General features: G+C 43.3%; 1 protein-coding gene across 2 annotated transcripts in view; it reads right to left on the bottom strand.

The window, feature by feature from the left end:
* Positions 1–26,887, bottom strand: part of TAB3 (TGF-beta activated kinase 1 (MAP3K7) binding protein 3) — a 243,996-nt gene that overhangs the window by 155,711 nt on the left and 61,398 nt on the right. Inside the window, exon 2 of one of the 2 annotated variants that reach the window (XM_053707600.1) lies at positions 8,551–8,744. In XM_053707600.1, the coding sequence (XP_053563575.1) occupies positions 8,551–8,652 (102 nt within the window). In that variant the 5' untranslated portion in view covers positions 8,653–8,744. The remainder of the gene's footprint in view (positions 1–8,550; positions 8,745–26,887) is intronic. The other variant, XM_053707601.1, reaches the window with a different exon arrangement.

The following is a 26,887-nucleotide window of genomic DNA, read 5'->3' as shown; positions in this document are numbered from 1 at the left end:
TGCATGCCTTGCTTCCCAAAAACAACTGCGCAATAGAGGCGCGAAAATGAGGCTCTGCCTATGATTAGAGAAGGCCCTCAGAGAAAAAGGTGTCCAATACAGTGCCTGCCGGTTATTTTACATAATTCCCAAGAATAAAAGAACTCCTCAAATTATGAAGTATTAAAAATGCTTATAAATCAATCGTTTTAGCCCAGAAAAATGTCTACCAGTCTTTAAAGCCCTTGTGAAGCCCTTTATACTTATTTAATAAAAATGGCTTACCGGATCCCATAGGGAAAAACAGAATTTATGTTTACCTGATAAATTACTTTCTCCAACGGTGTGTCCGGTCCACGGCGTCATCCTTACTTGTGGGATATTCTCTTCCCCAACAGGAAATGGCAAAGAGCCCAGCAAAGCTGGTCACATGATCCCTCCTAGGCTCCGCCTACCCCAGTCATTCGACCGACGTTAAGGAGGAATATTTGCATAGGAGAAACCATATGGTACCGTGGTGACTGTAGTTAAAGAAAATAAATTATCAGACCTGATTAAAAAACCAGGGCGGGCCGTGGACCGGACACACCGTTGGAGAAAGTAATTTATCAGGTAAACATAAATTCTGTTTTCTCCAACATAGGTGTGTCCGGTCCACGGCGTCATCCTTACTTGTGGGAACCAATACCAAAGCTTTAGGACACGGATGAAGGGAGGGAGCAAATCAGGTCACCTAAATGGAAGGCACCACGGCTTGCAAAACCTTTCTCCCAAAAATAGCCTCAGAAGAAGCAAAAGTATCAAACTTGTAAAATTTGGTAAAAGTGTGCAGTGAAGACCAAGTCGCTGCCCTACATATCTGATCAACAGAAGCCTCGTTCTTGAAGGCCCATGTGGAAGCCACAGCCCTAGTGGAATGAGCTGTGATTCTTTCGGGAGGCTGCCGTCCGGCAGTCTCGTAAGCCAATCTGATGATGCTTTTAATCCAAAAAGAGAGAGAGGTAGAAGTTGCTTTTTGACCTCTCCTTTTACCGGAATAAACAACAAACAAGGAAGATGTTTGTCTAAAATCCTTTGTAGCATCTAAATAGAATTTTAGAGCGCGAACAACATCCAAATTGTGCAACAAACGTTCCTTCTTTGAAACTGGTTTCGGACACAGAGAAGGTACGATAATCTCCTGGTTAATGTTTTTGTTAGAAACAACTTTTGGAAGAAAACCAGGTTTAGTACGTAAAACCACCTTATCTGCATGGAACACCAGATAAGGAGGAGAACACTGCAGAGCAGATAATTCTGAAACTCTTCTGGCAGAAGAAATTGCAACTAAAAACAAAACTTTCCAAGATAATAATTTAATATCAACGGAATGCAAGGGTTCAAACGGAACCCCCTGGAGAACTGAAAGAACTAAATTGAGACTCCAAGGAGGAGTCAAAGGTTTGTAAACAGGCTTAATTCTAACCAGAGCCTGAACAAAGGCTTGAACATCTGGCACAGCAGCCAGTTTTTTGTGAAGTAACACCGACAAGGCAGAAATCTGTCCCTTCAGGGAACTTGCAGATAATCCTTTTTCCAATCCTTCTTGAAGGAAGGATAGAATCCTAGGAATCTTAACCTTGTCCCAAGGGAATCCTTTAGATTCACACCAACAGATATATTTTTTCCAAATTTTGTGGTAAATCTTTCTAGTTACAGGCTTTCTGGCCTGAACAAGAGTATCGATAACAGAATCTGAGAACCCTCGCTTCGATAAAATCAAGCGTTCAATCTCCAAGCAGTCAGCTGGAGTGAAACCAGATTCGGATGTTCGAACGGACCCTGAACAAGAAGGTCTCGTCTCAAAGGTAGCTTCCAAGGTGGAGCCGATGACATATTCACCAGATCTGCATACCAAGTCCTGCGTGGCCACGCAGGAGCTATCAAGATCACCGACGCCCTCTCCTGATTGATCCCGGCTACCAGCCTGGGGATGAGAGGAAACGGCGGGAACACATAAGCTAGTTTGAAGGTCCAAGGTGCTACTAGTGCATCCACTAGAGCCGCCTTGGGATCCCTGGATCTGGACCCGTAGCAAGGAACTTTGAAGTTCTGACGAGAGGCCATCAGATCCATGTCTGGAATGCCCCACAGCTGAGTGACTTGGGCAAAGATTTCCGGATGGAGTTCCCACTCCCCCGGATGCAATGTCTGACGACTCAGAAAATCCGCTTCCCAATTTTCCACTCCTGGGATGTGGATAGCAGACAGGAGGCAGGAGTGAGACTCCGCCCATAGAATGATTTTGGTCACTTCTTCCATCGCTAGGGAACTCCTTGTTCCCCCCTGATGGTTGATGTACGCAACAGTTGTCATGTTGTCTGATTGAAACCGTATGAACTTGGCCCTCGCTAGCTGAGGCCAAGCCTTGAGAGCATTGAATATCGCTCTCAGTTCCAGAATATTTATCGGTAGAAGAGATTCTTCCCGAGACCAAAGACCCTGAGCTTTCAGGGATCCCCAGACCGCGCCCCAGCCCATCAGACTGGCGTCGGTCGTGACAATGACCCACTCTGGTCTGCGGAATGTCATCCCTTGTGACAGGTTGTCCAGGGACAGCCACCAACGGAGTGAGTCTCTGGTCCTCTGATTTACTTGTATCTTCGGAGACAAGTCTGTATAGTCCCCATTCCACTGACTGAGCATGCACAGTTGTAATGGTCTTAGATGAATGCGCGCAAAAGGAACTATGTCCATAGCCGCTACCATCAACCCGATCACTTCCATGCACTGAGCTATGGAAGGAAGAGGAACGGAATGAAGTATCCGACAAGAGTCTAGAAGTTTTGTTTTTCTGGCCTCTGTTAGAAAAATCCTCATTTCTAAGGAGTCTATAATTGTTCCCAAGAAGGGAACCCTTGTTGACGGGGATAGAGAACTCTTTTCCACGTTCACTTTCCATCCGTGAGATCTGAGAAAGGCCAGGACGATGTCCGTGTGAGCCTTTGCTTGAGGAAGGGACGACGCTTGAATCAGAATGTCGTCCAAGTAAGGTACTACAGCAATGCCCCTTGGTCTTAGCACAGCTAGAAGGGACCCTAGTACCTTTGTGAAAATCCTTGGAGCAGTGGCTAATCCGAAAGGAAGCGCCACGAACTGGTAATGTTTGTCCAGGAATGCGAACCTTAGGAACCGATGATGTTCCCTGTGGATAGGAATATGTAGATACGCATCCTTTAAATCCACCGTGGTCATGAATTGACCTTCCTGGATGGAAGGAAGAATAGTTCGAATGGTTTCCATCTTGAACGATGGAACCTTGAGAAACTTGTTTAAGATCTTGAGATCTAAGATTGGTCTGAACGTTCCCTCTTTTTTGGGAACTATGAACAGATTGGAGTAGAACCCCATCCCTTGTTCTCTTAATGGAACAGGATGAATCACTCCCATTTTTAACAGGTCTTCTACACAATGTAAGAATGCCTGTCTTTTTATGTGGTCTGAAGACAACTGAGACCTGTGGAACCTCCCCCTTGGGGGAAGTCCCTTGAATTCCAGAAGATAACCTTGGGAGACTATTTCTAGCGCCCAAGGATCCAGAACATCTCTTGCCCAAGCCTGAGCGAAGAGAGAGAGTCTGCCCCCCACCAGATCCGGTCCCGGATCGGGGGCCAACATTTCATGCAGTTTTGGTAGCAGTGGCAGGTTTCTTGGCCTGCTTTCCCTTGTTCCAGCCTTGCATTGGTCTCCAAGCTGGCTTGGCTTGAGAAGTATTACCCTCTTGCTTAGAGGACGTAGCACCTTGGGCTGGTCCGTTTCTACGAAAGGGACGAAAATTAGGTTTATTTTTTGCCTTGAAAGGCCGATCCTGAGGAAGGGCGTGGCCCTTACCCCCAGTGATATCAGAGATAATCTCTTTCAAGTCAGGGCCAAACAGCGTTTTCCCCTTGAAAGGAATGTTAAGTAGCTTGTTCTTGGAAGACGCATCAGCCGACCAAGATTTCAACCAAAGCGCTCTGCGCGCCACAATAGCAAACCCAGAATTCTTAGCCGCTAACCTAGCCAATTGCAAAGTGGCGTCTAGGGTGAAAGAATTAGCCAATTTGAGAGCATTGATTCCGTCCATAATCTCCTCATAAGGAGGAGAATCACTATCGACCGCCTTTATCAGCTCATCGAACCAGAAACATGCGGCTGTAGCGACAGGGACAATGCATGAAATTGGTTGTAGAAGGTAACCCTGCTGAACAAACATCTTTTTAAGCAAACCTTCTAATTTTTTATCCATAGGATCTTTGAAAGCACAACTATCCTCTATGGGTATAGTGGTGCGTTTGTTTAAAGTGGAAACCGCTCCCTCGACCTTGGGGACTGTCTGCCATAAGTCCTTTCTGGGGTCGACCATAGGAAACAATTTTTTAAATATGGGGGGAGGGACGAAAGGAATACCGGGCCTTTCCCATTCTTTATTAACAATGTCCGCCACCCGCTTGGGTATAGGAAAAGCTTCTGGGAGCCCCGGCACCTCTAGGAACTTGTCCATTTTACATAGTTTCTCTGGGATGACCAACTTGTCACAATCATCCAGAGTGGATAATACCTCCTTAAGCAGAATGCGGAGATGTTCCAACTTAAATTTAAATGCAATCACATCAGGTTCAGCCTGTTGAGAAATGTTCCCTGAATCAGTAATTTCTCCCTCAGACAAAACCTCCCTGGCCCCATCAGACTGGGTTAGGGGCCCTTCAGAGATATTAATATCAGCGTCGTCATGCTCTTCAGTATCTAAAACAGAGCAGCCGCGCTTACGCTGACAAGTGTTCATTTTGGCTAAAATGTTTTTGACAGAATTATCCATTACAGCCGTTAATTGTTGCATAGTAAGGAGTATTGGCGCGCTAGATGTACTAGGGGCCTCCTGAGTGGGCAAGACTCGTGTAGACGAAGGAGGGAATGATGCAGTACCATGCTTACTCCCCTCACTTGAGGAATCATCTTGGGCATCATTGTCATTATCACATAAATCACATTTATTTAAATGAATAGGAATTCTGGCTTCCCCACATTCAGAACACAGTCTATCTGGTAGTTCAGACATGTTAAACAGGCATAAACTTGATAACAAAGTACAAAAACGTTTTAAAATAAAACCGTTACTGTCACTTTAAATTTTAAACTGAACACACTTTATTACTGCAATTGCGAAAAAACATGAAGGAATTGTTCAAAATTCACCAAATTTTCACCACAGTGTCTTAAAGCCTTAAAAGTATTGCACACCAAATTTGGAAGCTTTAACTCTTAAAATAACGGAATCGGAGCCGTTTTAAACTTTAACCCCTTTACAGTCCCTGGTATCTGCTTTGCTGAGACCCAACCAAGCCCAAAGGGGAATACGATACCAAATGACGCCTTCAGAAAGTCTTTTCTAAGTATCAGAGCTCCTCTCACATGCGACTGCATGCCATGCCTCTCAAAAACAAGTGCGCCACACCGGCGCGAAAATGAGGCTCTGCTTATGCTTTGGGAAAGCCCCTAAGGAATAAGGTGTCTAATACAGTGCCTGCCGATATTATTATATCAAAATACCCAGATAAAATGATTCCTCAAGGCTAAATATGTGTTAATAATGAATCGATTTAGCCCAGAAAAAGTCTACAGTCTTAATAAGCCCTTGTGAAGCCCTTATTTACGATCGTAATAAACATGGCTTACCGGATCCCATAGGGAAAATGACAGCTTCCAGCATTACATCGTCTTGTTAGAATGTGTCATACCTCAAGCAGCAAGAGACTGCACACTGTTCCCCCAACTGAAGTTAATTGCTCTCAACAGTCCTGTGTGGAACAGCCATGGATTTTAGTTACGGTTGCTAAAATCATTTTCCTCATACAAACAGAAATCTTCATCTCTTTTCTGTTTCTGAGTAAATAGTACATACCAGCACTATTTCAAAATAACAAACTCTTGATTGAATAATAAAAACTACAGTTAAACACTAAAAAACTCTAAGCCATCTCCGTGGAGATGTTGCCTGTACAACGGCAAAGAGAATGACTGGGGTAGGCGGAGCCTAGGAGGGATCATGTGACCAGCTTTGCTGGGCTCTTTGCCATTTCCTGTTGGGGAAGAGAATATCCCACAAGTAAGGATGACGCCGTGGACCGGACACACCTATGTTGGAGAAATGACAGCTTCCAGCATTACCAAGTCTTGTTAGAAATGTGTCATACCTCAAGCAGCAAAAGTCTGCTCACTGTTTCCCCCAACTGAAGTTAATTCCTCTCAACAGTCCTGTGTGGAAACAGCCATCGATTTTAGTAACGGTTGCTAAAATCATTTTCCTCTTACAAACAGAAATCTTCATCTCTTTTCTGTTTCAGAGTAAATAGTACATACCAGCACTATTTTAAAATAACAAACTCTTGATTGAAGAATAAAAACTACATTTAAACACCAAAAAACTCTAAGCCATCTCCGTGGAGATGTTGCCTGTACAACGGCAAAGAGAATGACTGGGGAAGGCGGAGCCTAGGAGGGATCATGTGACCAGCTTTGCTGGGCTCTTTGCCATTTCCTGTTGGGGAAGAGAATATCCCACAAGTAAGGATGACGCCGTGGACCGGACACACCTATGTTGGAAAAACGGCTGCTTTGTAAACTTTGATGAATGAAAGTGCCCCTGTTTTTAAAAGTAAGAAGTTTACCTTCACTTTAAGTAAGCCTCTAGATTCTTATCCATGGGATCCTTGAAAGACCAACTATCTTCAATAGGAATAGTAGTTCTCTTGGCCAGAGTAGAGATAGCTCCCTCTACCTTTGGCACTGTACGCCATGAGTCACGTATAGAATCAGCAACAGGAAACATCTTTTTAAAAACAGGGGACGGGGAAAAAGGAATCCCTGGCTTTTCCCATTCCTGAGCTATAGTCTGGAACTGAAAAAAACTTCCATGGATGAAGGGACATCCTAAACTCTATTAAGTTTACTAGACTTTTTGTGGTTGCTAGCAACAGAAGAGTCAGAGTCATCCAAAGTAGCAAGGCCCTCCTTTAAAAGTAATTAAAGGTGTTCTAATTTAAACCTAAAATTAACCTCTTCTGAATCTGCAGAATTTTCCCCTCTAAAGTCAGAGTGTGAAATCACTCCCTCAGAAGCTACTGAGGTATCCTCTTCATTAGACAATTGAAAAAGGTTGACCAGCGCAGTCTTAGTGGGGTCAGAAACCTTACTAGTAGAAATATTTTTAGACTTCCTCTTACACTTAACCGTAGCAGGGAAAGCTGATAAAGCTGCAGAAACCGCAGAAATCTGTGCAGCAAAATCTCCTGGCAAATAAACACCCCCAGGAGGTTGAGAGGAACCGCAAGGCACTGTATGTGAAACTATTAAGGCTTGAGGAGAAAGCTGAGGAATGTCATGAGCAGCATTATCCTGAGAGACATATGGCTCAGAAGTGAGTAATTTATCTTTAAACTTCAAAGTCTTAGATAAGCATGTGGCGCAAAATTGCACAGGGGGCACAACCTGAGCCTCCAGACAAAGCAAACATTTGTCAAAGGAAATAGATGCATTTTGGTCTGTGTCCATATTTACAGAGCTAATTCCCAAATTTTAAAAATATATATCTACCATCTAAACCAGTATGGTATCTACAGCAGCCACAAACACTTTTCATCAGAAAAAAGAAAAAAGTTTTTTCTCACACCTCTATACCTCAGTCTAGCTGAGGAGTCTTACCGCACCGGGACCGGAGTCGCTACTAGTAACTGACAATGAGACTCTCCTGCTTGTTTAGAAATTGTCTCCTTTCATAGCCGCCTGCTTTGATTTGAACAACCTAGCAGCCGAATAGTTCTTTGTTCTGCTTAGCAATCCGATCACTAATACAAAAAGCTAGAGCTCACTGCCTAACGACGCTCCACTCTTCATATGTAGCAAAACGGAAGAGCAGAGTCACATGATCGTATCCAAGTAAAAGAAACTGCACCACTGAAAAAAAGCACACGTTTCTGTCCGATACACTGTAAACTGCCAAAATAAAAAAAAATCTGAGTCATGATTTCATGTCCTGCTTCCATATTCAGCATAAAAATAAAGGATCTAAATATTTACTTGTATATTATTAACCCTTCAACCAGTCTCTCTAATTTAAGGGGGAACATTATTAATCCCTTAACCTCTCACATACACCAGTGCTTGCAATACTGCCCAAATGTTAACCCCATAATTTCTAACTGCTAATAGCCACCATTACTCTTACTAAAGAGACTGACATGGACACAGCATAGCCCCAATCCTTGCTTGCAGGGAAAAGCACCCATCAAAGGATTAAATATCTTCAGACACCATCTTCGCACATCCTCCCTTGACAGAGGCAAAGAGAATGACTGGGGATTATGGGTAAGGGAAGTGACACTTAACAACTCTGCTGGGGTGCTGCTGGCCAGGAGTTGAATATCCCACTAGTAATTGGAATGAATCATGGACTCTCCATGCCAAAGTAAAGAAAATGGGTTTAGCATCCCTTTAAACAAAAGCCAAATACAAATTCAAAAAAGAACTAAACAGAAACATCACACTACCACATACCTGCAGCATGCATTGAGACACCACATCAGGTGGAATCTCAGGGAAGCGTTGTAGAAGATCACTTAATACCTGCTTGTCAATCTGTTGACTGCTCTGAGCCATCTCTGGAGATGCAGCTCAACCAAGACTTGAGGAGAGGCTGGGGCTCAAAAAGCCCTCCAGTGGTTATGATCCTTCGACCCTTCCTGCATTTTCTGCACACAAAAAAGGAGACATGATTTGTAAGTCACTTATCAAATGTTAAAAAGGAGACAGAACCCTCAAATATTATTTTGAAGCAAAGTCAGATTGCAAATTAATTAGGCAAAACTAAATTAGAGTGATGAAGATTCTAATAAAAAAAAATATTATAACATACATGTTGCACTGTTTTTATTACCAAATAATAAATCTATTTAAACACATCAGTCTTCTATTCAGCATTATTTATAAAATGTAATAACTTTCTGCTTATCATACAACTACACTCAATATATTTTTAATTACATTTTGTGGGATGCACTATATATTATTTGTCAATCCTAATGAACTTCTACCTAACCAATATAAATATAATATTTCAAAATACATATAATAACTGCGATATAATAGTAAAGAAAAGGTTAAAGGTTTGCAGAAATATTTATTAAGCATTTAACAGTATATTGACTTTCTAAATTAAATTTAAATCTTTATGAATTTATTTAAAGAAAAAAATATTTATAATAAGGATTTATTTCTTCTATATGGCGCCAGTTGGTGGCGATATATGGATGTTATTTTAGGAGTGTGGTGAAGAGACATTAGATTCCTTCTAAGCTTTGTACAAGTAAAATGCAGCTTCTCAGTCCATTTAACTCATTGGAGTGAGAATGAAATACAGTATAACAACAAAGTAAAAGGAGACAAGATATAGCATTGGTTCATTTTGAGGGAATATAACCCCGATGTTCCATCTTTTAATAATGTTCCCATGCCTACATATAAGAGAACTAGGAGCTCATGTAGTAGTTGTAAGAAAATTGCAAACAAGTTATATCACAACTAAAAATAAGGGTTGCTTCCCACGTTTAGGGTGCTTCTGTAATTGTCCACTTAAAGGATCTAAATTTCTTCATTGCCACACAAGTAAGAAGTAAAAAAACAGAATTTATGTTTACCTGATAAATTACTTTCTCCAACGGTGTGTCCGGTCCACGGCGTCATCCTTACTTGTGGGATATTCTCTTCCCCAACAGGAAATGGCAAAGAGCCCAGCAAAGCTGGTCACATGATCCCTCCTAGGCTCCGCCTACCCCAGTCATTCGACCGACGTTAAGGAGGAATATTTGCATAGGAGAAACCATATGTTACCGTGGTGACTGTAGTTAAAGAAAATAAATTATCAGACCTGATTAAAAAAACCAGGGCGGGCCGTGGACCGGACACACCGTTGGAGAAAGTAATTTATCAGGTAAACATAAATTCTGTTTTCTCCAACATAGGTGTGTCCGGTCCACGGCGTCATCCTTACTTGTGGGAACCAATACCAAAGCTTTAGGACACGGATGAAGGGAGGGAGCAAATCAGGTCACCTAAATGGAAGGCACCACGGCTTGCAAAACCTTTCTCCCAAAAATAGCCTCAGAAGAAGCAAAAGTATCAAATTTGTAAAATTTAGAAAAAGTGTGCAGTGAAGACCAAGTCGCTGCCTTACATATCTGATCAACAGAAGCCTCGTTCTTGAAGGCCCATGTGGAAGCCACAGCCCTAGTGGAGTGAGCTGTGATTCTTTCAGGAGGCTGCCGTCCGGCAGTCTCATAAGCCAATCGGATAATGCTTTTAATCCAGAAGGAGAGAGAGGTAGAAGTTGCTTTTTGACCTCTCCGTTTACCAGAATAAACAACAAACAAAGACAAAGTTTGTCTGAAAACCTTAGTAGCTGCTAAGTAAAATTTGAGAGCACGAACTACATCCAAGTTGTGCAACAAACGTTCCTTCTTTGAAACTGGATTAGGACACAAAGAAGGCACAACTATCTCCTGGTTAATGTCTTTGTTAGAAACAACTTTTGGAAGAAAACCAGGTTTAGTACGCAAAACCACCTTATCTGCATGGAACACCAGATAAGGAGAAGAACACTGCAGAGCAGATAATTCTGAAACTCTTCTAGCAGAAGAAATTGCAACCAAAAACAAAACTTTCCAAGATAATAACTTAATATCAACGGAATGTAAGGGTTCAAACGGAACCCCCTGAAGAACTGAAAGAACTAGGTTGAGACTCCAAGGAGGAGTCAAAATTTTGTAAACAGGCTTGATTCTAACCAGAGCCTGAACAAAGGCTAGAACATCTGGCACAGCTGCCAGCTTTTTGTGAAGTAACACAGACAAGGCAGAAATCTGTCCCATCAAGGAACTTGCAGATAATCCTTTTTCCAATCCTTCTCGAAGGAAGGATAGACTCTTAGGAATCTTAACCTTGTCCCAAGGGAATCCTGCAGATTCACACCAACAGATATACCAAATTATGTGGTAATTTTCTGGTTACAGGCTTTCAGGCCTGAACAAGAGTATTAATAACAGAATCTGAGAACCCTCGCTTTGATAAGATCAAGCGTTCAATCTCCAAGCAGTCAGCTGGAGTGGGTCGAACGGACCTAGAACAAGAAGGTCTCGTCTCAAAGGTAGCTTCCATGGTGGAGCCGATGACATATTCACCAGATCTGCATACCAAGTCCTGCGTGGCCACGCAGGAGCTATCAAAATCACCGACGCCCTCTCCTGATTGATCCTGGCTACCAGCCTGGGGATGAGAGGAAACGGTGGGAACACATAAGCTAGTTTGAAGGTCCAAGGTGCTACTAGTGCATCCACTAGAGCCGCCTTGGGATCCCTGGATCTGTACCCGTAGTAAGGAACTCTGAAGTTCTGACGAGAGGCCATCAGATCCATGTCTGGAATGCCCCACGGTTGAGTGACTTGGGCAAAGATTTCCGGATGGAGTTCCCACTCCCCCGGATGTAATGTCTGACGACTCAGAAAATCCGCTTCCCAATTTTCCACTCCTGGGATGTGGATAGCAGACAGGTGGCAGGAGTGAGACTCCGCCCATAGAATGATTTTGGTCACTTCTTCCATCGCTAGGGAACTCCTTGTTCCCCCCTGATGGTTGATGTATGAACTTGGCCCTCGCTAGCTGAGGCCAAGCTTTGAGAGCATTGAATATCGCTCTCAGTTCCAGAATATTTATCGGTAGAAGAGATTCTACCCGAGACCAAAGACCCTGAGCTTTCAGGGATCCCCAGACCGCGCCCCAGCCCATCAGACTGGCGTCGGTCGTGACAATGACCCACTCTGGTCTGCGGAAGGTCATCCCTTGTGACAGGTTGTCCAGGGACAGCCACCAACGGAATGAGTCTCTGGTCCTCTGATTTACTTGTATCTTCGGAGACAAGTCTGAATAGTCCCCATTCCACTGACTGAGCAGGAACAGTTGTAATGGTCTTAGATGAATGCGCACAAAAGGAACTATGTCCATTGCCGCTACCATCAAACCTATCACTTCCATGCACTGCGCTATGGAAGGAAGAGGAACGGAATGAAGTATCCGACAAGAGTCTAGAAGTTTTGTTTTTCTGGCTTCTGTCAGAAAAATCCTCATTTCTAAGGAGTCTATTATAGTTCCCAAGAAGGGAACCCTCGTTGACGGAGATAGAGAACTCTTTTCCACGTTCACTTTCCATCCGTGAGATCTGAGAAAGGCCAGGACAATGTCCGTGTGAGCCTTTACTTGAGGAAGGGACGACGCTCGAATCAGAATGTCGTCCAAGTAAGGTACTACAGCAATGCCCCTTGGTCTTAGCACCGCCAGAAGGGACCCTAGTACCTATGAGAAAATCCTAGGAGCAGTGGCTAATCCGAAAGAAAACGCCACGAACTGGAAATGCTTGTCCAGGAATTCAAACCTTAGGAACCGATGATGTTCCTTGTGGATAGGAATATGTAGATACGCATCCTTGAAATCCACCTTGGTCATGAATTGACCTCCCTGGATGGAAGGAAGAAGTGTTCGAATGGTTTCCATCTTGAACGATGGAACCTTGAGAAACTTGTTCAAGATCTTGAGATCTAAGATTGGTCTGAACGTTCCCTCTTTTTTGGGAACTATGAACAGATTGGAGTAGAACCCCATCCCTTGTTCTCCTAATGGAACAGGATGAATCACTCCCATTTTTAGCAGGTCTTCTACCCAATGTAAGAATGCCTGTCTTCTTATGTGGTCTGAAGACAACTGAGACCTGTGGAACCTCCCCCTTGGAGGAAGCCCCTTGAACTCCAGAGAATAACCTTGGGAGACTATTTCTAGCGCCCAAGGGTCCAGAACATCTCTTGCCCCAGCCTGAGCGAAGAGAGAGAGTCTGCCCCCCACCAGATCCGGTCCCGGATCGGGGGCCCGCATTTCATGCTGTCTTGGTAGCAGTGGCAGGTTTCCTGGCCTGCTTTCCTTTGTTCCAGCCTTGCATAGGTCTCCAGGCTGGATTGGCTTGAGAAGTATTACCTTCCTGCTTAGAGGACGTAGCCCTTGGGGCTGATCCGTTTCTGCGAAAGGGACGAAACTTAGGTTTATTTTTGGTCTTGAAAAGACCTATCCTGAGGAAGGGCGTGGCCCTTGCCCCCAGTGATATCAGAGATAATCTCTTTCAAGTCAGGGCCAAAGAGTGTTTTCCCCTTGAAAGGAATGTCAAGCAATTTGTTCTTGGAAGACGCATCCGCTGCCCAAGATTTTAACCAAAGCGCTCTGCGCCACAATAGCAAACCCAGAATTTTTTCGCCGCTAACCTAGCCAATTGCAAGGTGGCGTCTAGGGTGAAAGAATTAGCCAATTTAAGAGCACGAATTCTGTCCATAATCTCCTCATAAGAAGAAGAATTACTAATAATCGCCTTTCCTAGCTCATCAAACTAGAAACACGCGGCTGCAGTGACAGGGACAATGCATGCAATTGGTTGTAGAAGGGAACCTTGCTGAACAAACATCTTTAGCAGACCTTCTAATTTTTTATCCATAGGATCTTGGAAAGCACAACTATCTTCTATGGGTATAGTGGCGCGCTTGTGTAGAGTAGAAACCGCCCCCTCGACCTTGGGGACTGTCTGCCATCAGTCCTTTCTGGTGTCGACTATAGGAAAACAATTTTATAAATATGGGGGGAGGTACTAAAGGTATACCGGGCCTGTCCCATTCTGTACTAACAATGTACGCCACCCGCTTGGATATAGGAAAAGCTTCGGGGGGCCCCGGGGCCTCTAAGAACTTTTCCATTTTACATAGTGGTTCTGGAATGACCAGATAATCACAATCATCCAAATTGGATAACACCTCCTTAAGCAGAGCGCGGAGATGTTCCAACTTAAATTTAAAAGTAATCACATCAGGTTCAGCTTGTTGAGAAATGTTTCCTGAATCTGAAATTTCTCCCTCAGACAAAACCTCCCTGGCCCCCTCAGACTGGTGTAGGGGCCCTTCAGAAACCATATCATCAGCGTTCTCATGCTCTACAGAATTTTCTAAAACAGAGCAGTCGCGCTTTCACTGATAAGTGGGCATATTGGCTAAAATGTTTTTGATAGAATTATCCATTACAGCCGTTAAATGTTGCATAGTAAGGAGTATTGGCGCACTAGATGTACTAGGGGCCTCCTGTATGGGCAAGACTGGTGTAGACGAAGGAGGGGATGATGCAGTACCATGCTTACTCCCCTCACTTGAGGAATCATCTTGGGCATCATTTTTACTAAATTTTTTTATGACATAAAATACATATAGTTAAATGAGAAGGAACCTTGGTTTCCCCACAGTCAGAACACAATCTATCTGGTAGTTCAGACATGTTAAACAGGCATAAACTTGATAACAAAGCACAAAAAACGTTTTAAAATAAAACCGTTACTGTCACTTTAAATTTTAAACTAAACACACTTTATTACTGCAATTGCGAAAAAGTATGAAGGAATTGTTCAAAATTCACCAAAATTTCACCACAGTGTCTTAAAGCCTTAAAAGTATTGCACACCAAATTTGGAAGCTTTAACCCTTAAAATAACGGAACCGGAGCCGTTTTTATATTTAACCCCTTTACAGTCCCTGGAATCTGCTTTGCTGAGACCCAACCAAGCCCAAAGGGGAATACGATACCAAATGATGCCTTCAGAAAGACCTTTCTATGTATCAGAGCTCCACACACATGCAGCTGCATGCCATGCTGTCCTCAAAAACAAGTGCGCCATACCGGCGCGAAAATGAGGCTCTGACTATGATTAGGGAAAGCCCCTAAAGAATAAGGTGTCAAAAACAGTGCCTGCCGATATAATCATATCAAAATACCCAGAATAAATGATTCCTCAAGGCTAAATATGTGTTAATAATGAATCGATTTAGCCCAGAAAAAGTCTACAGTCTTAATAAGCCCTTGTGAAGCCCTTATTTACTATCTTAATAAACATGGCTTACCGGATCCCATAGGGAAAATGACAGCTTCCAGCATTACATCGTCTTGTTAGAATGTGTCATACCTCAAGCAGTAAGAGACTGCACACTGTTCCCCCAACTGAAGTTAATTGCTCTCAACAGTCCTGTGTGGAACAGCCATGGATTTTAGTTACGGTGCTAAAATCATTTTCCTCATACAAACAGAAATCTTCATCTCTTTTCTGTTTCTGAGTAAATAGTACATACCAGCACTATTTTAAAATAACAAACTCTTGATTGAATAATAAAAACTACAGTTAAACACTAAAAAACTCTAAGCCATCTCCGTGGAGATGTTGCCTGTACAACGGCAAAGAGAATGACTGGGGTAGGCGGAGCCTAGGAGGGATCATGTGACCAGCTTTGCTGGGCTCTTTGCCATTTCCTGTTGGGGAAGAGAATATCCCACAAGTAAGGATGACGCCGTGGACCGGACACACCTATGTTGGAGAAATGAAAGGATATTATACCTGTAATACTACATTTATTGTACATCTCAATAAATGCCCATGTGTGAGAATTTATGTGGAGGAGCCACAGACCCAGAGGGTCAGGGATAGAATCTTGCAACATAAATCAAATATTTAATGTCTCAGACCTTGTGGCACATAATTTTTTGAGGAGGGGGCATACTAATTCAAAGCTTAGATTTTAGATCATCAAGCACATTCGTAAACTTAGACATGGAGGAGTTAGAGAGCTTCTTTATTTAAAAAAAATAAATACAAAATTAAAGTTTTTCGAATCTATAATTTAGAATCGTTACATCCAAATTGGATGAAAAGGGTGTTGGGGGACTGGTCTCTTTTCTTGTAAAAATATCAGTATAATGGTTATAATAAAGTCAATATGCTGCTTAATGCTTAAAGGGACAGTCTAGTCAAAATGTAACTTTCATGATTCAGATAGGACATGTAATTTTAAACAACTTTCCAATTTATTTTTATCGTCAAATTGGTTTTGTTCTCTTGGTATTCTTAGTTGAAAGCTAAACCTATGTAGGCTCATTTTCTAAATTTCTAAGTCCTTGAAAGGCGCCTCTTATCTGAATGCATTTGACAGTTTGTCACGGCTAGAGAATATTTTTTCATGTGTGCCATATACATATATATATATATATATATATATATATATATATATATATATATATATATATATATACACACACACACACACATACACACACACACACACACACAGAAAGTCCAGCACTCACAAGCTCTCAGCTAAGATAATTTGTTTTGTAATTTTCCCTATGGCTCTTGCACCCAGATATGTCTGGGGTTAACTGCCTGCGACTCTGGAGACAGCACAGCTTCCTGTGAGTGCCAGTGAGCATCCAGGGCTGAGTATGTTGTAGGGTCATGGGATGTGTACCCGGTACGGTCTGAAAGTGCAGTTTGCTTCCGTGTATGTATGTATGTATGTATATATATATATATATATATATATATCCTATATTATAAAAGGCCAAGTGTTTGTCTGAAGCCGTCATGCGCAGTAGAGACAAACACTTGGCCTTGAGATAGGGAGCGCGAGGTACACAGCATATAAGCAGCTGTGAGATAGGGAGCGCGAGGTACACAAACAGCTGTGAGGTCTGGGGAGCGTGAGGTAAGCTGATTGAAACAGCCTGTGGCAAGAGATATGGAGCGCGCTCCCCAGACCTCACAGCTGTTTGTGGCCGACGGGAGCGTTGCGATGGGGGCGTGGCCGGACGTCGCGAGGGGCGTGGCCGGGCGTCGCGAGGGGCGTGGTTGGGCGGATGTTGCCGCGATGGGGCGTGGCCGGGCGGGGTCCCGCGATGGGAAGACAGAGCCAGAGAGGGAGCAGGAGAGGGGGGGAGAAGGGCCAAAGAGGGGGGGGAGAGAGCAAAAGAGGGGGGGAGAGAGAGCCAAAGGGGGGGGGAGAGAGAGCCATCTCCACTAGGTCTGCATACCAGGTTCTGCATGGCCACGCAGGCGCTATCAGAATCACCGATGCTCTCTCCTGTTTGATCTTGGCAATCAGTCGAGGGAGCAGAGGAAACGGTGGAAACACATAAGCCAGGTTGAAGAACCAAGGCGCTTCTAGAGCATCTATCAGCGTCGCTTCTGGATCCCTGGACCTGGATCCGTAACAAGGAAGCTTGGCGTTCTGGCGAGATGCCATGAGATCCAACTCTGGTTTGCCCCAACGATGAATCAATTGAGCAAACACCTCCGGATGGAGTTCCCACTCCCCCGGATGAAAAGTCTGACGACTTAGAAAATCCGCCTCCCAGTTCTCTACGCCTGGGATATGGATCGCTGACAGGTGGCAAGAGTGAGACTCTGCCCAGCGAATTATCTTTGAGACTTCTAACATCGCTAGGGAACTCCTGGTTCCCCCTTGATGGTTGATGTAAGCCACAGTCGTGATGTTGTCCGACTGAAATCTGATGAACCTCAGTGTTGCTAACTGAGGCCAAGCCAGAAGACCCTTGTATATTGCTCTTAACTCCAGAATATTTATTGGGAGGAGTTTCTCCTCCTGAGTCCACGATCCCTGAGCCTTCAGGGAGTTCCAGACTGCACCCCAACCTAGAAGGCTGGCGACTGTTACAATCGTCCAATCTGGCCTGCGAAAGGACATACCCTACGACAGATGGACCCGAGATAGCCACCAGAGAAGAGAATCTCTGGTCTCTTGATCCAGATTTAGTAGAGGGGACAAATCTGAGTAATCCCCGTTCCACTGACATAGCATGCATAATTGCAGCGGTCTGAGATGCAGGCGCGCAAATGGCACTATGTCCATTGCCGCTACCATTAAGCCGATTACTTCCATACACTGAGCCACTGACGGGCGTGGAATGGAATGAAGGACACGGCAAGCATTTAGAAGTTTTGATAACCTGGACTCCGTCAGGTAAATTTTCATCTCTACAGAATCTATAAGAGTCCCTAGGAAGGAGACTCTTCTGAGTGGGGACAGAGAACTCCACGTTCACTTTCCACCCATGCGACCTCAGAAATGTCAGAACTATCTCTGTATGAGACTTGGCAATTTGAAAGTTTGACGCCTGTATCAGGATGTCGTCTAGATAAGGAGCCACCGCTATGCCTCGCGGTCTTAGAACCGCCAGAAGTGAGCCCAGAACCTTTGTAAAAATTCTCGGGGCTGTGGCCAACCCGAAGGGAAGAGCTACAAATTGGTAATGCCTGTCTAGAAAGGCAAACCTTAGGAACCGATGATGATCTTTGTGAATCGGTATGTGAAGGTAGGCATCCTTTAAATCCACTGTGGTCATGTACTGACCCTCTTGGATCATGGGTAGGATGGTCCGAATAGTTTCCATTTTGAATGATGGAACTCTGAGGAATTTGTTTAAGATCTTTAGATCCAAGATTGGTCTGAAGGTTCCCTCTTTCTTGGGAACCACAAACAGATTTGAATAAAAGCCCTGTCCTTGTTCCGTCCGCGGAACTGGATGGATCACTCCCATTACTAGGAGGTTTTGCACACAGCTTAGGAATGCCTCTTTCTTTATCTGGTTTTCTGATAACCTTGAAAGATGAAATCTCCCTTGTGGAGGAGAAGCTTTGAAGTCCAGAAGATATCCCTGAGATATGATCTCCAACGCCCAGGGATCCTGAACATCTCTTGCCCATGCCTGGGCGAAGAGAGAAAGTCTGCCCCCCACTAGATCCGTTTCCAGATAGGGGGCCGTTCCTTCATGCTGTCTTGGGGGCAGCAGCAGGCTTTCTGGTCTGCTTGCCCTTGTTCCAGGACTGGTTAGGTTTCCAGGCCTGTCTGGAATGAGCAACAGTTCCCTCTTGTTTTGAAGCGGAGGAAGTTGATGCTGCTCCTGCCTTGAAATTTCTAAAGGCACGAAAATTAGACTGTTTGGCCTTTGATTTGGCCCTGTCCTGAGGAAGGGTATGACCCTTACCTCCAGTAATGTCAGCAATAATTTCTTTCAAGCCAGGCCCGAATAAGGTCTGCCCCTTGAAAGGAATGTTAAGTAATTTAGACTTAGAAGTCACGTCAGCTGACCAGGATTTAAGCCATAGCGTCCTACGCGCCTGGATGGCGAATCCGGAATTCTTAGCCGTTAGTTTAGTCAAATGAACAATGGCATCAGAAACATATGAGTTAGCTAGCTTAAGCGATCTAAGCTTGTCAATAATTTCATCCAATGGAGCTGTATGAATGGCCTCTTCCAGGGCCTCAAACCAGAATGCCGCCGCAGCAGTGACAGGCGCAATGCATGCAAGGGGCTGTAAAATAAAACCTTGTTGAATAAACATTTTCTTAAGGTAACCCTCCAATTTTTTATCCATTGGATCTGAAAAAGCACAACTGTCCTCAACCGGGATAGTGGTACGCTTTGCTAAAGTAGAAACTGCTCCCTCCACCTTAGGGACCGTCTGCAATAAGTCCTGTGTAGTGGCGTCTATTGGGAACATTTTTCTAAATATAGGAGGTGGGGAAAAGGGCACACCGGGTCTATCACACTTCTTGCTAATAATTTCTGTAAGCCTTTTAGGTATAGGAAAAACATCAGTACACACCGGCACCGCATAGTATCTATCCAGCCTACACAATTTCTCTGGAATTGCAACTGTGTTACAGTCATTCAGAGCAGCTAATACCTCCCCAAGCAATACACGGAGGTTCTCAAGCTTAAATTTAAAATTAGAAATCTCTGAATCAGGTTTCCCCGAGTCAGAGACGTCACCCACAGAATGAAGCTCTCCGTCCTCATGTTCTGCATACTGTGACGCAGTATCAGACATGGCTCTTACAGCACCTGCGCGCTCTGCATCTCTCCTAATCCCAGAGCTATCGCGCTTGGCTCTGAATTCAGGCAATCTAGATAATACCTCTGACAGGGTATTATTGATGATTGCAGCCATGTCCTGCAAGGTAATCGCTATGGGCGTCCCTGATGTACTTGGCGCCATACTAGCGTGCGTCCCCTGAGCGGGAGGCGAAGGTTCTGACACGTGGGGAGAGTTAGTCGGCATAACTTCCCCCTCGACAGAACCCTCTGGTGATAATTCTTTTATAGATAAAGACTGATCTTTATTATTTAAAGTGAAATCAATACATTTAGTACACATTCTCCTATGGGGCTCCACCATGGCTTTCAAACATAATGAACAAGTAGATTCATCTGTGTCAGACATGTTTAAACAGACTAGCAATGAAACTAGCAAGCATGGAAAACACTTTAAAACAAGTTTACAAGCAATATAAAAAACGCTACTGCGCCTTTAAGAAACACAAATTTTGTCCAAATTTGAAATAACAGTGAAAAAATGCAGTTACACTAACGAAATTTTCACAGTGTATTTAATAAGTTAGCAGAGCATTGCACCCACTTGCAAATGGATGATTAACCCCTTAATACCAAAAACGGAATAACAATTGTCAAAAAAACGTTTTTAAACAGTCACAACTGCCACAGCTCTACTGTGGCTTTTTACCTCCCTCAATACGACTTTGAAGCCTTTTGAGCCCTCCAGAGAAGTCCTGGATCATGCATGAAGAAGCAGGATGTCTGTGTCTGAAATTTTTGCTGCACAAAAAAACGCTAAAGTAGGCCTCTCACACTCATATTACAACAGTGGGAAGCCTCAGGGAACTGTTTCTAGGCAAAATTCAAGCCAGCCATGTGGAAAAAACTAGGCCCCAATAAGTTTTATCACCAAACATATGTAAAAAACGATTAAACATGCCAGCAAACGTTTTAAAATACATTTTTATAAGAGTATGTATCTCAATTAATAAGCCTGATACCAATCGCTATCACTGCATTTAAGGCTTTACTTACATTACTTCGGTATCAGCAGAATTTTCTAGCAAATTCCATCCCTAGAAAAATATTTTAACTGCACATACCTTATTGCAGGAAAACCTGCACGCCATTCCCCCTCTGAAGTACCTCTCTCCTCAGAATGTGTGAGAACAGCAAAGGATCTTAGTTACTTCTGCTAAGATCATAGAAAACGCAGGCAGATTCTTCTTCTAAATACTGCCTGAGATAAACAGTACACTCCGGTACCATTTAAAAATAACAAACTTTTGATTGAAGAAATAAACTAAGTATAAAACACCACAGTCCTCTCACGACCTCCATCTATGTTGAGGGTTGCAAGAGAATGACTGGGTATGGCAGTTAGGGGAGGAGCTATATAGCAGCTCTGCTGTTGGTGATCCTCTTGCAACTTCCTGTTGGGAAGGAGAATATCCCACAAGTAATGGATGATCCGTGGACTGGATACACTTAACAAGAGAAATAAAGCTTAGATTCCAGTCCTGATTTTAAACAAGTTAAGTTTACCATAACTTTAATAGAATTAATTTGCCAAAAAAAATGTAAACATTGCATCAATCAATATACAGCCCAATGCTGCATAATTAAAAATGAATCCTTATTCCAGGATGAATAACCTTTGGACTACATGTCTCAAACAGAAAACTATCTTTAGTTCGATATTTCCTAAAAAAAAAATTACTAAATGCACTAGTTCTCAATAAGACATGTTTATTATATTGTGGCCAATGAAATGTGATCATAATATGTACTAGAACAAAAACATTAACATGAATGAGTATCCATAGGAGATTATTATCACAATGGAGTCAGGAAACAAAAACAATTTCTCAGTAATAGTTAAGAATGCAATAAGTGCAGTGAATATAGAATTTTTGTAGTAGAATTTAAATGTATTTTTTAAACTTTGGGAGACTGTCCCAAATAGGTTTGGTAAACAGAAGTAACCGTCTGTTATTTAAAATTAAAAAAAAAACGACAATGTATATTCTAGCATTCTAGTTTATGAAATAATTATACTGCAAGTCCATATCCTGTGTTGCAATCTCAGATGGGAAAACTGAGCAACAGAGAGCCAAAACTTTAAAAATTAAAAGTATTTTTTTGCAGCATATTGCAGATTTCAATTATGGGATCGGGTCTGGGGGGCGTCCCTATGACGCTAGGAACGCCCTCCAGACCGCGATCAAATCCTTCAAGCACAGTAGGCTTCAGGACAGCCGTTGGCTATGACGTTGTATTCCCTCATAACGGCTTTAAAGCCCACCGCCGTTATGACGGAATACAACGGCGGCAAAAGGTGAATATGTGGATATAAACATATAAAACACAAATATATATGTATATATTCATATATATTTTATATATGCTGGCCTTCACTGCGCTAGGTTCTGTGCCGTGTCTCGTGAGCAAAAAGTTTCCATGCAATGCGAACACGTGGTCGGGTTCGTATATCGCTTTACTTGTACTACCAGTGCACATTTGCGTGCGCAGGTATAACGCTCCCGAAAACACAATTTTGCACTCCACTCGTAATCTAGCCTTATGTCTATAAAGGAGGTTTTGACAACTAATTAGATTCTGCCAACCCTTTATATGGTAGGACAAAAAGATGACAAAAATGTTGTTTAAGCTTTGACAACAAATTAGAATGTTAGACCGAACCATCACTTTGATATCACATATGACCAGTCTGACCATTATAGGTCTTCCTTTATTCCTAAAGCCAAAAGATAATACTCATGAAATTCAATAATCTGCAGGTATTAAAAACATCTAGCGGTTTCATCTTTGGGTTACACTTGCCATTTATTTTTGTCAACCGTAAAATTCACAGAGGACTGCAGGTATAGTTAATTATTCAAAGTTGTCATGGTGCTAGCTCCACAAGGTTTCACGGTTACTGGAGCTAAATCTTCCCCATACATGGTCTAGTTTAAAGGGATATTAAACTGCCGAGTACACCTACAGTAGAATTGTTATTACTCACTCTGCTATTGTTAATTCTCCTGTGCCTGCAGCTGTCTTCAACTGTGTATGCATGATTAAGAGACTGTGGTCTCGAAACGTTGCATACCTGTCTTGTATGCTTTTATACATTTAAATAAAGAAGATTCCTTTTATCACATTGGTGCTGTGGACAGTCTTGTTTGTTCAGCTGTCTTCAAAGTCATTCTCTTCTTTTACCCACCTATAATTATCAGTTAGTGAAGCTCTGCATCTTCACACTGGGTGCCGCCATCTTGGAGCTTATAATTATTATGTAACTTTTAAAAACTGTGCAAAAAAGTATTGCTCTTGCTCTCTATTATGTAAGTGAAGTGAAAAGTACAGCTGTCAAAAAGCCGGTAACATCACAGATATGTGAAAGCGCATCGCTTCTGTCACAGGATGCAGCAATACACGTGCTACAAGATGGCGGCGCCCAGTATAAAAAGCAGAGCTTTACCAACTGGCTTCTGTAATGAGTTAAAATGAAGCGAGCTGCAGGAACAGGAGAGAAAAAAATAAAATGGCGAGTAGCAACCATCCTAATGTAGTTGTACCCAGCAGTGCAATGTACCTTATAAGGAGGAGATTGAAGAAATCTAAACCTCTGCAACCATTTCTGTTAACCGATTCGTCACTACTTTTATGCGTTAAGAGGATGTCAGCAACTAGCAATAAGGGAGGCTGGTCGACAGTATAGAAGAACCAATAAGAGCCGACTACCCTGTGTTTCTAGCAGGAAGCATATGCTGGGACTACAGAACTCTTTTTCTTTCATGTGGAGTCTTTTGAACCTTGGAGTAGAGCTTTAGATGTGATCAGCAAACAGGAGGTGCCCAGGAAAAATATGAGATGCACCCTAGCTGTAGTGCAGGGGATGCTTCACATTAAACCACCTCTATGGTTTCAATTCATTACTGTTTTCTTTAGTATGTTAAAGGGATTTCCTTTGTTTGGTGTTCAACACTTTCAGAAACATCGGTATTAGTGTTCTCACTGTATGATTGATTTTTGATTGATGATTGACAGATTTTTCTTTTCTGTGTGTTAATATGTGGAATTATAAATTTGTATAGTTTGATGCAAGAGTGTTGTACTCAAGTCTATTTCTTTCTTTTCTTTTTAAAAAAAATAAAAATAAAGGAGCAGACATACATTCCTCTCTAATATTAAACATGCATTGCTCACTATTTTAACCTAGACTCAAAATGCCATGCATAATTCACAGAATAGCAGACCAACCGAAATAGTGCAAGCGGCAAACCATCAACATATCTATGGGACTATGTAGCCTCAGCACCATCAAAATACTGTATGCAGGGGAAAGGGTAGAAGGTAGCAAACTTAATGTCTTGTACTACCATTGCCTAGGAGAATGAAGTTGGTGTCTAGAAGCTTCAGTGAATGCAGGAGAAAACAGTGGAAAGAGGCAATTTTCTACACCAAAATCACTATCCACTGTGTAACATTTTATGAACTATTCTATAAACCAGGGGTGTCAATCTCCTCTATTATGGAAATTTTATACATTCGGCCCCCATTCCTACGTCAATGGAAAATTTGCCCCTCCAGAAGAATATATATGTGACGAAACCAATCTCGCCACTGTACATTGGAGGGCCTGTTATGGAACATTCTTTGGGCTGGAGGTACATGGGCTTAAGGATACCCAGAGACTGCATGAAAATATGGAATTTTATATGCTGGACACCCCATGTACTTTCATAACTCTGTCTTATGTCTATGTCACCCTGTATCCATAAATACAGGATGGGTACAGGGTGTGAGTGCACCTTTTGGGAGCAATTGTGACTCTATAAGCCAAGTGGGCATAAAAGACTTTATAGCTAATAAGAACTGTTCCTATATTCTGTAATAAGATGTATTCTATGTATGTTTAAGATCTGATTGTGTCTCAGGAGTCTGTCTGGGTAAACTGATTGTGTCCTTGTGTGATTATGTTAACTAGACTGCCCAACATCAGATTGTCTGAGTAAACGTTCTTCCCTAGTTAATTAACTTAATATGTTAATCTGTTTTACCTGTGAATAGACAATTGTTAGAGGTTTGATGCATTGTTCATATGTTTGCTTTACTGTTAAACCAATGCCCTCTGTAACCTGAAGCCAGGGTGTATAAATCTGTGTGCTGCCTTCAAATAAAGTAGTTATTCTTTTTTAAACCTGAAATGTGGAGCTTGGTCTCATGTTTGCAGGGAAACTGGCTGGGTTGTGAATTGCTGATTCCCTATGCAGGACATTGTTCATCTGGTATTAACCCTTGGTACACTGTTGGTACCGTAACATTGGTGGCAGCGACGGAATGAACCTTATCGCCCAGAAGAGCAACTACACAAGCCAGTAACCTCAGGAAGAGGGGGATTATTACAATACTGACTAAGATGGAAAAGAGAAAAGTACATTTTGCAGCTTTTAAAAACTTCCTGGAAACAGAAGGAGAGATTGATGGGTACCTTGCGGATTTTGAGAGGCAATGTGCACTACACAAGGTACCCGCAGAGGACTGGGTCACGATATTATCTGGAAAATTATCCGGCCGGGCCAGAGAGGCTTTTCGGGCCATTCCAGATGAGGAAGTCAGGGATTATAATACTGTAAAAGAGGCTCTGCTCTCCAGGTATGCGGTTACACCAGAGGCATACAGGAGGCGGTTCAGAGACACTGTTAAATTAGCTGGAGATTCCTACCTTGAGTGGGCATGTAAGGTGCACCGCACAGCAGCTCACTGGATAGCGGGGTGCCAAGCCATATCTGGGGAAGAGGTGCTGCAGCTATTCCTGTTGGAACATTGCTTCGACAAATTACCCGCAGGAGTTCGAGAGTGGGTTCGGGACCGTAAACCCTCCACCCTGCAGGAAGCGGCTCGCTTGGCAGATGAGTATACGGATGCCCGCAAACTGGACACTGCTACCACTAAGCCCCCTGCTAGAGTGGAGTACAGACCCCCAGTCACCCCAGCAGCTGCCAGTTACCAAACCCCGGCGCACCACTATACCACACGGCCTCCGGCCACAAACTACCCTCAGAGAGCCCTGCGGTGCTACTCACAACCTATTCGGTGCTTTAGATGTAAGCAACTAGGGCACAAAAGACCAGAGTGTCCCCTAAACGCAGCGAACCAAGCGCAGTCCTGGAGAAGACCCGCCGGCGGAATCCCACGTAATCCTCAGCCTGCGGTCCGCTACGTAGAGGCGCAAGAATGCTGGAGCATCCTACATGAGGCAGACCTTGTGCAAGCTGCCCACCGGAATAACCGGCAACTGGTTAAAGTGAATGGGAAGAAGGTCAGTGGTCTACGGGATACTGGTGCTACCATGACCTTGCTTCAAAAGAACTTGGTGTCTGAGAAACAGTACACTGGAGACACTGTGGCTGTGAGGGTAGCAGGGGGCGATGTGTTCAGCCTACCTGTTGCCAGGGTACATTTGGATTGGGGAGTGGGCGCTAGACCTGTGAATGTGGGGGTCAAGAAGGACTTACCTGCTGATGTTCTTCTTGGAAATGACTTGGCCCCCCTTGTTTCTGCCTACGCTCCTATGGGTCCCGCTGATGTTAACTCTGTGACTACCCGTGCCCAGATCCGTGCAGCAGAGACTGACCCACCTGCTGCTAAGCCCCAGGACGCTGAGCTCAGTAAATCTCTATCCGCTATTGATATGTGGAGGTCCCGTTACAATGCGCTGATGAAGGAGAAGAGGAGCGCAGAGGAAAAAGCACGTTTAGAACAGGAATCTCTGCTAGACAAGCTGCACCGACAGACTGCAGAAAACACCAGCTTGAGAGTGGAACATGAAACATTAAAGAAAAACTTAGTGACACTGGAGGACAAGCTGACGCTGGCTCATAGTGAGGTGCTGCAACTCAAGGGCACCCTATGTCAGTATGAAGGGATTGTGGATACCTATAAAGAGCAGGTACAGAAAACTCGTAAAGAAGCTGATGTGATTTTGAAGGACTGTTTGGCCCTGGTCTGGGCACTGAGGAATTTGAACCCTTGTTTGTATGGACAGGAATTCTCTCTCATAACGGGAATACAG

Source organism: Bombina bombina, chromosome 3 (genome assembly GCF_027579735.1).
Source record: "Bombina bombina isolate aBomBom1 chromosome 3, aBomBom1.pri, whole genome shotgun sequence".
In the NCBI taxonomy this organism is placed as follows: domain Eukaryota; kingdom Metazoa; phylum Chordata; class Amphibia; order Anura; family Bombinatoridae; genus Bombina; species Bombina bombina.
Note: the sequence above shows the minus strand (reverse complement) of the source record. Positions and strands in the feature narration are given on the sequence as shown.